General features: G+C 45.6%; 1 protein-coding gene across 1 annotated transcript in view; it reads right to left on the reverse strand.

Moving 5' to 3' along the window:
* Positions 1-3,950: 3,950 nt before the first annotated feature.
* LOC120517708 (tensin-4-like) overlaps positions 3,951-16,405 on the reverse strand; it is a 33,075-nt gene continuing 20,620 nt past the window's right edge. The window contains exons 4-13 of the mRNA XM_039740158.1: positions 14,929-15,350; positions 14,669-14,755; positions 12,412-12,519; positions 12,225-12,308; positions 11,652-11,729; positions 10,231-10,293; positions 8,052-8,220; positions 7,867-7,935; positions 7,542-7,568; positions 3,951-4,601 (exon numbers count right to left, since the gene is read on the reverse strand). Of these exons, the coding sequence (XP_039596092.1) occupies positions 4,466-4,601; positions 7,542-7,568; positions 7,867-7,935; positions 8,052-8,220; positions 10,231-10,293; positions 11,652-11,729; positions 12,225-12,308; positions 12,412-12,519; positions 14,669-14,755; positions 14,929-15,350 (1,243 nt within the window). The 3' untranslated portion in view covers positions 3,951-4,465. The remainder of the gene's footprint in view (positions 4,602-7,541; positions 7,569-7,866; positions 7,936-8,051; positions 8,221-10,230; positions 10,294-11,651; positions 11,730-12,224; positions 12,309-12,411; positions 12,520-14,668; positions 14,756-14,928; positions 15,351-16,405) is intronic.

Here is a 16,405-nt window from a genome sequence, read left to right on the forward strand (position 1 = left end):
AGTTTGCATGTTCTCCCCGTGTCTTCATGGGTTTCCTCCCACAGTCCAAAGACATGCAGGTTAGGTGGATTGGCGATTCTAAATTGTCCCTAGTCTGTGCTTGGTGTGTGTATGTGTGCGCCCTGTGGTGGGTTGGCACCCTTCCCGGGATTGGTTCCTGCTTTGTGCCCTGTGTTGGCTGGGATTGGCTCCAGCAGACCCCCCATGACCCTGTGTTCGGATTCAGCAAAAAATGGATGGTTACTTTTTGGGTCTTGCAAACCTAGTTTTGCTTCTTTAATTGCTCCTGCTGTTCATTTGCCGACCTTGTGCTTTGTGCCCACCCCTACCATCACCTGTTGTCTATGGGGGGAGAAGCACAAATTTTAGATACTTCAAAAATTTTGATCTCTGGTTTTCAACTGATCTCGACATTTTAGAGTCTCCTGATACCAAAAATATCAATCTCCCAAAGATGGGTGTGCGTCTGTCTGTCTGTCTGTCTGTCTGTCTGTCTGTCTGTGTGTCACGGCTTCTTGAGGACGGACCAGAGCTAAACTCGAAACTTCAGCTGGTTATGAGATGACGATGTGCTGATTAGTCTTTGAGCCAAATCGTGTAAGAGAAAGAGGAGGTTTAGAGGAATCCTCAAATGCCGTAATTCTGCAATCAATTCTGAATTCCTCTCGTCAGTTGCTATCCTAATGACCTGTTTTATGATCAGAAAGATAAGACTTGACTTGCTTGTATGGAATGTTATTTGATTTTAATAAGTTCAATAAAATAAAAAAAAAGGAAACATCAAAATAAGAGCGGTAAATAATTATTAAAATATTATTGAATAGTTCGGATATCTTGGTTCCTAGGGCCAAAGCCCTACTGCTGTTCACGTCCAAATTATTGTCCTCTTTAAATATTAACAAAATGTTCTTTGCTTTGTGGGTCTGAGGTTTTACAATTTTCTCTCTTCCCTCCTTTTATTTTTTGTACATCGTTTTTGATTTTAAAGACTTTGCCCCATCTGTAGGCCTGTGTAGGCTGTAAGCCTGCAACTCGAGTTGGGGTCTCGGCTGACTGTTGTTTAGATTTTTTTTTCGTTTCCGATTTTTTGTGATGTTTCGGTTCAAATCCACATGTGGGCTCCTTTTTGTTCACCATCGAGCCATTTATTTATGGAGATGTTACTTTTGTTCATCCATAGGCTCAGACCCAGAAATAATGTCATCAAAGGGGCCGGGATTGGAAGTGACGTCCACAGGGCCAGGAGGAATTTCCCGTGAACGATCTGCAGTCTTCTTCATCTATTGGCTGCTCCTGTTAGGGGTTGCCACAGCGGATCATCTTCTTCCATATCTTTCTGTCCTTTCCATCTTGTTCTGTTACACCCATCACCTGCATGTCCTCTTTCACCACATCCATAAAAGCGAGAAGAAGAGTCAGCACACTCCGCCACCCCCTGGTCTGGGGTGGAATTACTCTCGTTCAGGCCTTATAGCTGCCTCCCATGTGTGCGTGTGTGACACCGTCAAATTGTACACGTTTGAATCAGGACATGCGGTGCGGGGAGATGGGGGCCGGTGGTGTGCTGTGATGCATCAATTCGGCCATCATTGAGGGCAAGCAGAAAAACGTAGCAGCGTGGTATGCAATACACCATTTGAACGGCAGACGCTGCACTTGAATCATAGCTGTGAGGAGTTGAATGATTCTGTGCTGTTTTTGTTTTTTTTTTTTAATTTGCTATTACTGCTTGATCCAAAGCAATGGGCCTGAGCTTAAAGGGTTAAAACCAGATCTTTAATTACATGGTATGAATAAGAAAGCTTGAGGTACGCGTGACGCAGAAATCATTGCATTTTTTGTTTTTGAGTCAAGTCCCGTCAAGTCAGCTTTATTCGTCATCCCGCCATATCCCGAGTGCACGGAGAGGTGAAATGCAAACACAATCCAAACAGAACAACGGCTCAGACGTTCACGGCGGGTATCCAGGGTTCTAAGTGTCTGAGGTACAAAACTTGTAGCAACAAGAAATAGCAGAGACAGAAGGAGGAGCAGCCGTGCGACGTTAACACCTTGTTGGCTTCTGAATGTTTCTCATAACAACGGCTCTAACGGCAAGAAGATCCTGAGGACTACACGGTGTGACGAAGAGAGTTTGTGTTGAGAGATTAGAACATTAGAACAGTCTGGACGAGGACGGGCCTTTCAGCTTGGCAGAGCCTCGCCAGTCCTGCCTACTGAATTAACATCAAGCCCCTAAAGTCCTCGTGTCTACCACACTACCTGGTCACTTGTTCCAAGTGTCTGTCGTTCTATGTGTAAAGAAAAACGTCCTGATGTTTCCAACTGTGTCCCCGTGTTCTTGATGAACTCATTTTAATGTCACAGTCTCGGACCACTGCGCTAATTCCCTTCATAATTTTAAACACTTCAATCAGGTCTCCTCTTCATCTTCTTTCGCTTAAACTGAAAAGGCTCAGCTCTTTTAATCTTTCTTCATAATTCATTCCCTTTATCTCTGGACTCAGTTTAGTTGCTCTTCTCTGGACCTTTTCTAGTGCTGCTATGTCCTTTTTGTAGCCCGGAGACCTAAACTTCACCCAGGACTCCAGATGGGGCCTCACCAGTGTGTTATAAAGCTTCAGCAGACCCTCCTTGGACTTGTACTCCACACATCATATATAACCTGACACTCTGTTATCCTTCTTAATGCCCCCGGAACACTGTTGATAGTGTCGAGACCACCACGACTTCTCATAAGGTGGACTTTCGAAATGACAGACCTCCCATCATGTATTCAGACCTCACATTTTCACCTCCTACATGTAACACTTGACATTAACTTGATGACAACAGTATGTGTGTGTGTGTGTGTGTGTGTGTGCGGTGCACTCGCTGTGCAAATAATTAGGAACGCCTGCTCATTCCTGCAATCGTCAAATCAGCCAATCACGTGGCAGCAGCACAATGCATAAAATCCTGCAGATGCAGGTCAGAGGCTTCAGTTCGTGTTCAGAGCAAACACCCGAATGAGGAATAAACAAATGTGACTTCAGCAATTTCAACGGTGGCAGGATTGTTGGTGCCAGACGGGCTGGTTTGGGGATTACTCTCCTCAGATTTACGCATACAATCTTCTCTGGGGTTTACTAAGAAAGGTGCGAAAAACAAAAGCACTTCATGAGTGGAGGCTCTGTGGATGAAAACACCTTGTCAACGAGAGAGCTGAGGGGATCAGAAGCCAACTGGCAGAAGGTCTACAGTCACTCAGATTACCGCGCTGTACAACTGTGGGGAGCAGAAAAGCATCTCAGAGTGCACAACACCTCAAACCTTCAGGTGGGTGGGCTGCAATGGCTGAAGACCACATCGGGTTCCACTCGTGTCCGCCAGGAATAAGAAAGCTGATGACGCTCTGGGCGCAGGCTGACCAAAACTGGACAGCTGAAGACTAGAAAGCTGTATGCTGCTCAGATGATTCTTGATTTCTGTTAAGACCCACAGATGGTTGGCACCAACAGTATGTACCCATGCAGCCAACCGGCCTTGTGTTAACAGTCCAGGCTGGTGGTGGTGTAATGGGGTCAGGAAAGCCTTGTTGGCATACTTTGGACCCGTTAATATCAATCAATCATCGTGTGAACGCCACATTCTATCGTTTTCCTTATTTTCTTTGATTTGACACCAGGGGCGCCCTGAATGGACATGTCTGAGTGGGGAGAGAAATGGCACAGTGTGTCCCGGGCAGGACTGTGGCACTGAAGATGTGGCCTGTCTTTGCATGTGCTGTGCGGCTCCATGCTGGTCACATAATGGGGGTCTACCATTGTGCTTGATGTTGTAGCACTACAGTACAGCTGGCTATCCTTTTGTGCTGCCCTCATACTTTTTTCCATAGGGGTGGGAACCCCTCATCATAGTTTTTGAAACTTACAATTATTTGACTGACGCCACTAACATTTACCCATGTTTATTATGCAAATGACAATCTTTATTAACTTTTAAGCCAACAGAATACACTGTTTAAAATAAATTAACACAATATGATAAATAAAATACAAATGACAAAACGTATTAGACAGACTCCGACAATTTTGCAGGATGTTTCTACAGCATCATTCCAGTCCCGATAGAAAGGAGCACCCACAGGCCCATAGCTGCACCCGGTTCAGACGACAAAGATGAGAGTTCACCAGATAAGCCATGGAAGACTGAGCAGGACATGCAGCCCAGTGACACTTGGGGTCAAGCCCACCCAATGAGAGTGGTGCAGAGTCAGGGTACCTTCTCCATATATACAGTGGTACATACATGTGTGTGCGGGCAGCCCCCAGCCCACTTCTTCCTTGTCAACGAAATGACGTGCCCTCGCCAGTCTGTACTGCCCTGACGAGGCAGACGTACATACTGTACATGAGGAGGACACACAAAGTGCCAGACATGGTGAGGAGTTCCAGTTCCAGGTGAAGCTGCGGCCTTTAGTGGCTCAGTCAGCTTTGGCCAGCAGGCCTCTCACCAGGTCGATGGCCACAGAGGCCGGCTGAAGGCTGTCGTACTCCGCAAAGAGGTGGCACAAGTTTTCAGAGTTGTTGTCCTGGGACTTCCCAACAAAGCCAAAGATCCTGCAAAGACAGCAAAACAGAAACTGAGGTGAGAACATGCAGGATAGAGACAAAGAGTCACAGTAATTATTATAACCAAATTAGAAACCGACCGTGACGTGGACCTTTAACTACTGACGGGCTTGTGTGGCTCAGTGACAATGGAGTGGCCTTAAGCAGGTCACGGTCGACCGCCTATGATATTCAAATGCAGTTACTGGTTGGCAGAGACCACCAGTGGCAGTAGGGCACTCAGTCAACACCCCCACCTTTACTGAGGTCACCGCGTCCATGATTGGCCATTAATGTAGGCTGTGATTTGTCTTGTTGAATTATATTTATTGTTATCTGTCCAGTTTATGATCTGTATGGATATTCTGTGATGTTAATGCCCTCTCATCTCATGTCTCTGGATTCGACATTCTTTGTGTGGGTGGTCGCTATGATGCTGCATGGTTGCTAGGCACATGATACATGCACCATGTGACCAGTGGGATCATAACAGTCAAGATACATAAGATGGCCACCGCTGCGAACACACACAGGGCACCGTATATCTTTGCCATTTTGCTCTCCCCTGGGTGGCCTTGTTGTTGAGCAGCTTTTGTAAGGAAATGAAGTGGACGAGTGCAGCGCGTGACATCGTTAACACGACGGGTTCAAAGACCGGCTCCACTGCCCGAGACTATGGATGAGAACCTTTGATACAGTCAAAACTCTGTGAATGTTGTGTTGGACGGACCGGCATGCCAAGGGGATGGAGGCCATGATTGGAGGACAGGAGGTGTCTCCCTAGCAAAGTACACACGGATGTAGCATCCCACTGATGGGGTCTTTTTACGTATTTAACAATATTTTAGCAACAAAGGTAAGTGTTTTGCACATTTTGGACAAGCAACTGGATAATGGATGTGTGGATTATGCAACCTGAGTTTTTTTTTTTTGTTTTTCTTTGTACCACGGATATTTTTCACATCGTTCGCCATTGTACAGCATTGGTCGCTGTATCCTAACCTTCTTTCTCTCCATTCTGCATGAATACGTGAGATTACAAATTGTTCTTGGCCACCACTACAAATTACATTGAGGAAAAAACCTGTGGACGCCCTGACCATGGAAGGACCATTTGAGTATTTTCAAGACCGTTGAGACCAACAGAGGGTGGCCCCCTTGCCTTCCAGTGGTGGTCATGGGTTGTGAGCATGGAAGCTCAACCTTGCTGGGGCCTGTGGCCCAGGTCATTTACAGGACACTCTTTGGCACCAGAAAGTGTGGCCAGAAGAAACTCGTTGGGCACCTCGAGTCCTTCCGGTTGTCCTATTAAAAAGGGGCCAATCGCCATCATCCAATGGCCAGAGTCGGGAGGAAGAGGGCAAAACCTGCTGTGGAGGAGGAGTGTGCTTTACCTTGTGCTCTGGAGTGCTGGACTGCGTAAATAAAACCGTGTCCTGGCTGTCTCTCTGTCGGGGTTAGGGTGGCTGTATGTGCTCGGGCATCACAAACCATCCATCCATTATCCAACCCGCTATATCCTAGCTACAGGGTCACGGGGGTCTGCTGGAGCCAATCCCAGCCAACACAGGGCGCAAGGCAGGAAGCAAACCCCGGGCAGGGCGCCAGCCCACCGCAGGCATATTAAAAAAAAAAAAAAGATATTCCTTTAAGTCACAGCATATGTCTGCTACACTTCAGGCCGCCATTTTCATTAGAGTAGCACTATGACGAAGCAGCAGCCACATGCTTGACAAAGGCCAAACTGTAAATGTGTATTGGACCTCTCACTGCCAGCCTGAAAGATTCAGCTGAATTTTTTGTATTGAAATGACGCAGTGGAGGGTCAGCCACCGCAGCCCCCATGGACATTTCTGAAGAGGTCAGCAGTAAATACGAGGTCTTATGGATCTAAGAGGACTTCCAGAGCAGGCTGTTCATCCACAATCTCTTTCCTAGTTTTCTTTTAATTCACCAGACGTTTTGTTAGGGGTGAGTAGAAACCCTTGTTCACTTTGGCAATGTGTGCCCACCCCTAATTTCCAGTGAGCTATAACAATTCAGTTTTTCATCCTTCCATCCATCCATCCATTCATCTATCTGTCCATTTTCCTCAGTTTTGTGCATTGGATTTGACAGGAATCCCCCATTACTGACAAGAGGATGTCCATCAGTAGTTTGCAGAATATCACACATGACCACATAATGGGACATAGGTGACAGCAAGTGGGGTAGGGGGCTGACATAACAGCACAAGAGACCTTAGCTACTGGCCAGGAGGACCAAACGTATGTTTCAAATCCCCAGTCATAGCTATCTAACGGCCACTAAACGGCAGGTTAGCTGAAGGTGGGGTATCGATGGAGGTCACCTGTAGCCATCTCATCATCTACACCAGTGCTTCCCAAACTCAGTCCTGGGGAGCCCCTGTGGCTGCAGGTTTTTGTTCCGACCAGTTTCTGTTTCTCATTGGGCTCTTAGCCTAGGAATTGTGGGATGACGCTAAAAAAATAATAGAAACCTCAGGAAGGACAATAGAGAAAAGAAAAGGTGAAAAGCGAATACCTCAGTGCAGCCGCAAAGAGGATCAAAAAAGTTCCCAGAAAAGGCACCAATCACGACACACGATGTGTGACATTATAAATAATGTCGCTTCCGATAACCTTCTCTCATCCGAGTTTACGGTTGACAAAAATTCGCTCACGCCTTTTGAAAAACTCTTTTATCTTATTTTCGATTTCCCGGTTTCACTCCTCCTGCTTTCGACTTTGATTTTTAATTGTTCTGATGCTCCCCTTGTGATCTCCTGCTTATGATCTTTGCCCGCCACTCGACCTCTCCCTTCATGTCGACATATTGTAGTAACCCCAGCCCGTGGTCGCTAAAGACCGCGGTACAAAAGTGAACTGAATGCTATTTCACGAAGTCAAAAAATGGCTCATGTCAGAATGTAGGCATCGTCAAACTCACCTGGCAGACTTGCAGTTCTTCTGCCACCTGGGAAAAAAAAGAAGATCCCATTAAAAAAAGATAGAAATTATAGTCCTAATAATTAACTCCCGGGAATTGGGTTTAGGTATGTGAGACATTCTAAAAGCCCATGAGTGACTGGCACACCTCTGCCAAGATGCCAAGGCCGCTCCAGACGCGAGTGACACCAAGGGTTGAAAGCCCTTCCCTCGAATCCTCCCTTCACTGATTTCTCAAAGATGGCACACTTCCTACGTGCCCAGCTAAATGCCCTGCAACATCCCACCGTGTGCTTCAACCTGCAGAAGACGGCGAGGTGACTTACTTTCGGTCCTCTGGATCTGGCCCGCAGAAGCTGAGTGTGGACACGTGGAAATGTTTTCGGAAGAACTGCCTGTGAAAGGGGGGAGAGTAAAGCAGGTTAGAAGATCAAAATGGAGGGGGTCTCTCTCTCTCTCTAGTGGGCTCAAACAGGGTCCCACTGAGGCATGGGCTAATACCCTCTCTTACCTTCTCTGGACGTCAGTGAGTGTGATGCCATTTTGGGACACTTTGAAGTTGACGATGGTGGGCGTGGGGAGGGGATCACTCTTGAAGGTGCACGAGACTGCCTTTTGAACAGCTACCGGTCCCGTGAGAGCCTCTGTGTTCACCGAGTTCAGGTACAGCAGGTTACAGGCTGAGGAACAGAGACAGGAACGATTAACACCACCTGGCTGATTGGAAGCCGAAAACCGTGCAGCCGAATGAGACCTCGACATCCCCATCAGCTTCACGGCGCACACAGGCGCCTCTGCTGGCCTCACATGTCCACCTTTTATGTCACTCCCTCTTCGGACATTGGGGACTACTGGTTTGGGACCTGTGACTGTTGTGACGTTGCTGTGGCACTTGCTGGGACATCACTGACACTTCTTCTGTCAGTGACGCCTGCGACCGCACACACGCCATTGACGCCTCTTTTGTGTTCGTGAGAATGACTTCTGAATGCTTTGAAATCTCTTGTTTGGTCCAGCACCTCCTATCTCTGAGAAAACCCCAACACGTGATACTCCATCTGACTCGTCTTGGTATCGAGTTATGCAAGAAGTCGAACCTTTTGGGGCTCCCCCTTATTTTCGGTCCTCTAAACCCAAAAACCCTCATTTTTAGGCCATTTTTGGAGCGTATTGTACAGTATGTAGGAGATGACACCCTTATGAAAGAGAGTAACCTGATAGGTGTCTTCAGCAAAAGATGATTGGCAGGACTTGAGGTTGGGCGGGCCACATCAGCCGACCCCTGGGGTTCACCTCTTAATAGTGTGGTGGGTGGCCTCGGCCATTACCCGGCTGGGTCACCAGGGGGAGAAGAGAGAACATCTGAGAGGCACCTGGGACACTAGAGGGCAGCCCTCCTGAGTGGTGGTGGCACCACGCAGGGCATGCTGGGACTTGGAGTTTGGTGTGGCCCTGTTGGGTTCTGTGGGGGCCGTCAGGGGGCGCTGCAGAGGCCTACTGTGGACTTTCACCACACATGGGAGTGAATCCTGGTAACACTGATGAGACCGCAGGAGCTGAATAAAAGGAGGAGGAGCTTGCTGGAAGAGGAGTAGAGGTGGAGAAAGAAAGAAAGAAAGAAAGAAAGAAAGAAAGAAAGAAAAGAACTGTGCTTTTGTTTTGTGGACATTGTGCTCTTGTGGGGAGTGAAGAAAGCGCTTCCCCACCTATAAATAAAGGCGTGTTGTGTGGCCGTCAGTGTCCTGCCTGTCTGTGTCACGGTTAGGGTGGCCGTACGCACCCCGGTGGTCTACAATAGTAAACGAGGGATCAAAGACACTGCATTTCAAAAAAATTTTAAAAATGGAGGTTGGTAATATAGACACGTGGAGTGTCATTTTACGGAATTTCCAGGTTTCTGACCCTGAATATTTTTTGATATTTGATTCTTTACCGGTGGTCCTAGCCCTCTAAGAGCTGCTCCCAGAAGGTTACCAATGACAAATTTCAAACATAAGCACGTGGCGAATCATTTCAGACTATTTAAAGGTGAGTGATTACGAATATGAAGTCATTTTTAATTTCTGATCTTTTTCTAGGGGTGGTCTTGCCCTCTACGGACCTCTATCAGAGGGCACAAATGACAAATTTCTATTGCAATCAAATATATTTAGACCTCAAACCAGGGGTCTCAGCACGGTGGCACAGTGGTAGCGCTGCTGCCTTGCAGTAAAGAGACCTGGGTTTGCATGTTCTCCCCGTGTCTGCGTGGGTTTCCTCCGGGTGATCCAAAGACAAGCAGGTTAGGTGCACTGGCGATCCTAAATTGTCCTTAGTGTGTGCTTGCTGTGTGTGTGTGTGTGTGTGTGTGTGTCCTGCGGTGGGCTGGCGCCCTGCCCGGGGTTTGTTTCCTGCCTTGCGCCATGTGTTGGCTGGGATTGGCTCCAGCAGACCCTGTGACCCTATAGTTAGGATATAGCAGGTTGGATAATGGATGGAAGGATGGATGGAAGTTTATTAGTAGCGGAAACCGGTCAATAATTCTGTAAACAGTCAAAATGAAAACCTGCAGCCAGAGCAGAGCCACAGGAGTGGAGATGAAGCCCCCTGCTTTAAACATTTACATTGAAGCCCAAATGTTAATAATTCAAATATCTGATGCAATGATTCTTGCTTATTTTATACGTTTGCTGGTAAGAAGCACCACTTACTGGCTGATTTTTTCTCCTGGTCTCCTGAGCTGGACTGACTTTGTTCGTCATTAATGACAAAATCTGCAAGGAAACATGAGAAAAGAAGGCTAAGATACAAATATCTGAGTATCCTGTTATTATCATTAATAACAAGCAAACATCCATTGCACAGTCACACAGAGATTTGTGGCAGTGGGGCATTCTCACTTGCCATCACTTTTTAAAAATACCCGTGATCCTTGACTGGAGCCAATGATGCCAGAACTACTAGCAATGGCGGCATGACTGGCACCGTGCTGCGTTTTCAGGTTCAGTTTACTGTACCATGATGGATGGACACGTGTGTTTGGGGGCACCGCATTGTTAGAGTGTGTATTGGCTCAGCAGCAGGTGTTATGGTGTGCGGGGTCGTTGGATTCCACAGATTCCACCTTGACGGTACCTTGGCCAGCCAGTGATACATCACAGAGGTACTGAAGGCCGACGCGGTACCCCCACCCCACTCCCCGGCTGGCACATTCCAACAGGACAATGCTTGACCACATGCGTTCCTGGATGACGTACCGTGTGCCACTCCTTCCCAGGCCCACACATGTCCCCCAGTGAGAATGCTTGGGACATGTTGGACATGTTGACCACCTTGGACAACTATGGAGGCCGCATGGTGTGCCAATCTACAAACATTCACCTGGTGCCACTTCCTTCCCATGCCAGATGTTGTACAAGAAGTTCTTTCTGCTAATGGTGATAATCGTGCATTCTACATGTGTGACCAAGCTGTACTTCTAATCGCATATGCTGCGTATCCAAAGTAATCTGCCATCGCTTTGATATCTCATGTCTTTCCTGCTTCGGCAATTTCCTCAGACATTACCCAAGGATGTGCATGGCGGGCACACTGGCATCTCTAAATTAGCTCTGTCTGGGTCAGGCCTAGTAATGGACTGGTGTCGTGCCCACAGCTGTTTCCTGACGTGTGCCCGACACTACTGAGATATGCTGTAGTCCTCGATTACCCTGAGATGGTTTAAGTGAAAACGTCAGGGTGTGTTGAATAACAATAATAATGAAACACAGAAGGACACAATGGTGACTCCTGTGCAGAGTCTGAGTGCTGCACCACAGGCTAATGCCTCCATAAGAATGACATCACCCAGAGCTGGCTGGCTAACTTTTCAGTTTCCTGAGTGGCCTTGTGAGAGTGCTGGTTTGTGCCAGGCTGAGGGGCCGAGTGCCTCAGAGATCTCACCATCTATGAAAACCTCAGTTTACAGAAGAGACCTCCAGTTTGGGATTCCGAAAAGATCCTGCCATTACATCATGAGAAAGAATGAATGCCTCCCAATCTGTGACACACAAAACAGCAATCCCTTCTTTGTAGCAAGTGTGTCAGGGCCCACTAGCACTGTGACACGCGGGGCACCAATAGAGTCACTTACCTGATGTGGAGATGAGCAGCTTACAGGGCAATGCCAAGGTGGTGATAGCGTGCTGGTAGACCAAAGCAGACAGGCTACCTGTTAAAGGGTAACAAGATAAAGACCATGAGAAAGAAAGAAAGAAAGAAAGAAAGACTGTTTCTTGAATATGCTGTAGCACTGCCTCCTGTGAGTCAGGGATTAGAGAGACAATACTTGAGAGACTCCTAAAGACTGTTTTCTTTCTGAGGATCAGTCTGAGGTGGAAATGATGATGAAGTCACCTTCAGCAAAAACAATGCCAAGCCTCGCCCAAGGAAAAGTGGCTGAGAGGTGCTTATCACTGGCTTGTGCCACGATTGCTTTGTTTTCTTACTTTAAGGTCTCTTCATGTTGTCCAGAGAATTGTTTTCCTTGTCAACTTCTCTCTCATTTATTTACCTCAGCACAGCATGACCTCGCACAACAACTGCAGACCTCAAGATGTGACAACGTCATGCCTCATGCTGGGTGGCACACTTCATAAACAGAATCAAGGAAAGTCTGACTGCAACACTAATCCTCATTTTCTGAGTTGATCTCAATGTTTCTTACCAAAGAATGGCTCCTCTGAAGCTCCCTTAATACGCACACCTCTGGCTGATGACTCGATAAGGTAGTGTTTTAGGGGCTCCCCGCCTGAGATAATAATAATAATAATAAAAAGAGAACAATGACATTAGTATGGAGATCTGAAGAGCAGCTAAAGTAATCCATCATGTGTGTTAGTTGTTCAGCTTACCAGGAGAGTCATCGTGGACTTTCATCACCAGCCCAAAAGAACCACGATATGACGTGCTGTCCCTCACAATGAAAGAGCCTGGCACCTTGTCCTTTAGGAGAGTGTCAGCTGGAAAAGAACATCTGGAGGTCAGTGCCAGCTCAGACTGGTAAGATTAAACAAACCTCTCCCATTGCCTTTAGACAGATAGATAGATAGATGTGAAAGGCACTATATAATAGATAGATAGATAGATAGATAGATAGATAGATAGATAGATAGATAGATAGATAGATAGATCTGAAAGGCACTATAGATAGATAGATAGATAGATAGATAGATAGATAGATAGATAGATAGATAGATAGATAAATAGATATGAAAGGCACTATATGATAGATAGATAGATAGATCATGCTTAGGTGTGACCATGTCTTTCTGTCTTATATTCATATTAAGTTGTTCTTTCACCTTGGTAGGGGCATATGTATCTATTATATAGTCTGTTTTACATCTATCTATCTATCTATCTATCTATCTATCTATCTATCTATCTATCTATCTATCTATCATATAGTGCCTTTCATATCTATCTATCTATCTATCTATCTATCTATTATATAGTGCCTTTCATATCTATCTATCTATCTATCTATCTATCTATCTATCATATAGTGCCTTTCATCTATCTATCTATCTATCTATCTATCTATCTATCTATCTATCTATCTATCTATCTATTATATAGTGCCTTTCATATCTATCTATCTATCTATCTATCTATCTATCTATCTATCTATCTATCTATCTATCTATCTATCATATAGTGCCTTTCATATCTATCTATCTATCTATCTATCTATCTATCTATCTATCTATCTATCTATCATATAGTGCCTTTCATATCTATCTATCTATCTATCTATCTATCTATCTATCTATCTATCTATCTATCTAGTGTATTTCAAATGTACACATTAAAGTCCACAGTCCTCTGTGTCATTTACTTGGCATGCTAGATTTAATCTCGGTATGAAACATGGAGAGCTATCTTGAAAGTTTCCATGTAAAAGAGATGCAAACACTGAGACAGGCACTGTATGGTAGATATAGTAGTTAGATTAATATATGCGGTAGACACATTAAGACTTATGATTGATTGAGTAGAGATATTTATAAGTGCATATCCATGTAAAGATTAAATTCAATAACACACAGCCATTTGTAAAAATATAAAACTGACAATGAGCTTCTCCCAAAGGGTGTGCCTGTCCTCAGTATGCAGCGCTGACAAATCACCTGCACACATACTGTATATAAGCCCATACGCTCCATATAATGTATTATACACATTCGTATCCTAAGCTCTTAAAGTTCTCATTGCCCTGGCAGTAAAGGACAGGGATTTTGGGGAAATGTTATCCTGTAGTGGCCTGTGGTGTTTGTCAAAAATCAAAGTTTAGAAGGCCACGACCAGCTAGTCAGCGAGCCCCTCAGAGTGCATGGAGTAGAGAAGTGCACAACATGAAAACAGCTTTGTTTAATTTACTTTGTGGCCTTAACACAGTCAGCCGCATGAAATTCAGTTTGGTGAGGTTCATGTAAATTTAGCATCGACACTAACATCTAACATCAGGGCATTAGGGGTCCTCATTCCTTAACAGCCCACAAACAACCAGCTTAACAAAACACACGCAAGTCGTAGTCTCGACTCTGAAGGTGAAGGTGTTTATGGGTGAGCACCGCTGTGAAACCTTCACGACTTCACTCTCTTTGCACTTTCTGATTGGAATGCTTTGGTGAACGGCGAGTTTGAGATTCAGAATTAAAGACTCAGGACTGAAATCCTCGTCAGCGCTGAAGCAAAAGGCCCATCCCGCTGTCATGGAGGAACTCAAATTCTGTGTCGTAAAACAAGCCCCTAAATTCAGTTTGCTGATATATCTGATAATTGGTGGTGGTGGGGTAACCTGGTGACCTCCATCTTTTCGTCAATACATCTGAAAGTTTCAAGTTTAATTACTTATTAGCATGTTTAGATCCTGAGGTTCAGGCAGCAAGGTGATTTGGTTCATTTCGTGGCACTGGAGGCTGAGTGAACTTCTCTGAGGAGAGCTTTTGCCCATCCAAGCACCTTTAATGGCTCTCTGCCTCCCAAGGTGTGGACGTAAACAAAATGTCTCCTACCAGAAAGGAGATGTTGTTCAATGGCAGCTCATCTGGCCAGAGTGGCTGAGGTGTACAAAACAACAGTGAGAAGCACCACAATGGCACTTACCCTGCTCCCTTGTGATCTGCGGTTTGAACCAATACTTGGACGTGTCCATCACAAACTTCATGGTGGGTTGTCCATCTGGAGATGTACCTGCAATCAATGCAAATTCCTTAAAACCCTGAAAAAATCGCAGCGCTGAGTTCAGTCAGAATGCCTAAAATGCTGCTAATCTACTTCAAAAATGGAAATAACAAGGAAATAAAAATCAGAAAGCCTTGAGAAGCTCAGGCTGCCGGTAGCTGAAGAGAAGAAAGTTGTCTCACCATGGAGTGTGCTCGTGCTGGAGGCTTTGCAAGGTGACTTCACGCCTGTTTTTTTGGTCGCACGCCCCTCCTCTGGTCTCCCGCAGGACAAGTCATCGTTCTCTGGACTGCCGTTGATCAGCACCACTGGAATGTCCAACAGGGAGCTGGTGACAGAGGGTGGGCAGCTGCTGGAATGACCCTTTAGGTGAGGTGGTGAGAACGAGTGACGCCCATGGTGGAAGCTACTTATGGAGGGCTGCTGGGGACGGCTAGCGAAGGACTCCAGGCCCTGATCACTGAAGGTCTTTTGAGGTCCAGGGGATCGGAGATATGGGCTATTGAGATTAGCAAAGGATCCTGTGGACCCATAGAGACTCCCGGAGGCAGCGCCCAGCCTTCTCTCTGGACCATCCATGTCTTCACTCAGAAGAGAGTGGGAGCTGTAAAAAGAAAAAGAAATTCCAAAGATGAAGGAAAAACACTTATGGGTGGGCAGGTGCCAGAGGGTGAGGTAAACAAGTGACATTCAGCTCAAGGTGGACACCTCAGAGCACCATCTGAGCTGAAGTCTTTACAGGGTAAGGCAGATGGAACCTCAAGAATTGCAGAGCAGCGGACAGACTTTATGAACAGAATTTACATTACAATTGCTGGTCTATCTTATACAACTGGAGCTCAGATAGATAGATAGATAGATAGCTAGATAGATAGCTAGATAGATAGATAGATAGATAGATAGATAGATAGATAGATAGATAGATAGATAGATAATGAAAGGCACGATAGCAGAGGTCCATTCGGTGATGTGATGTGATGTGCTCTTTTCCAAGATCTTTTTCAATCAAAAGTTAATTTGAGATTTTTACATTTCCAAGGGAAATCAGGATATCATGAAAAGCAGAAAAAAACTCATTTAAATGAGTCCATTGGTCTGTGCTAGAAATTAGTTTTCTGTATGATTCCAGTAATTTTGATCATTTTTATAGTCAAAATCGCTGAATTTGCGCATTTCCTCTTCAAATACAGGGGAGAAACACGAGGTGCGGCAGCGACGAGAACTGCGCTATCCCTCATACATTGGGTTGATGCATACGATTGTCGCGTGCCTGTTGCTGTTGCTGTCGCTCTCTGCATGTCGCCAATATAATGTTTGCAGACACGTTTATTATACACCCTGACTTTCCACAGTCTGGCTAATATCTTTAATGAATGTGTGTGAAATATTTAGTGTTGCTGATCGGACATAAAACCGCAGTGAAAAGGCACAAAGTGAGCAGACATTACAGTGCCACCCTGAAGGGGGCGCATGTGAGCCCAACAGGTGCTCGTCGCTGCTTGTTCTACGCAGAGGCGCCAATAAGTTAGCGATATCAGAAAGTCAAGTGCACTGCAGCGGTCCTTTTAGTTTTATATTATGTTCTGACTGACTGCCAAAATGGAAGATTATGATTTTTATAACTAAAGGAAAATAAGGAGGACATTTACAAGAAAGTGA

This window comes from Polypterus senegalus, chromosome 17 (assembly GCF_016835505.1).
Source record: "Polypterus senegalus isolate Bchr_013 chromosome 17, ASM1683550v1, whole genome shotgun sequence".
NCBI lineage: Eukaryota > Metazoa > Chordata > Cladistia > Polypteriformes > Polypteridae > Polypterus > Polypterus senegalus.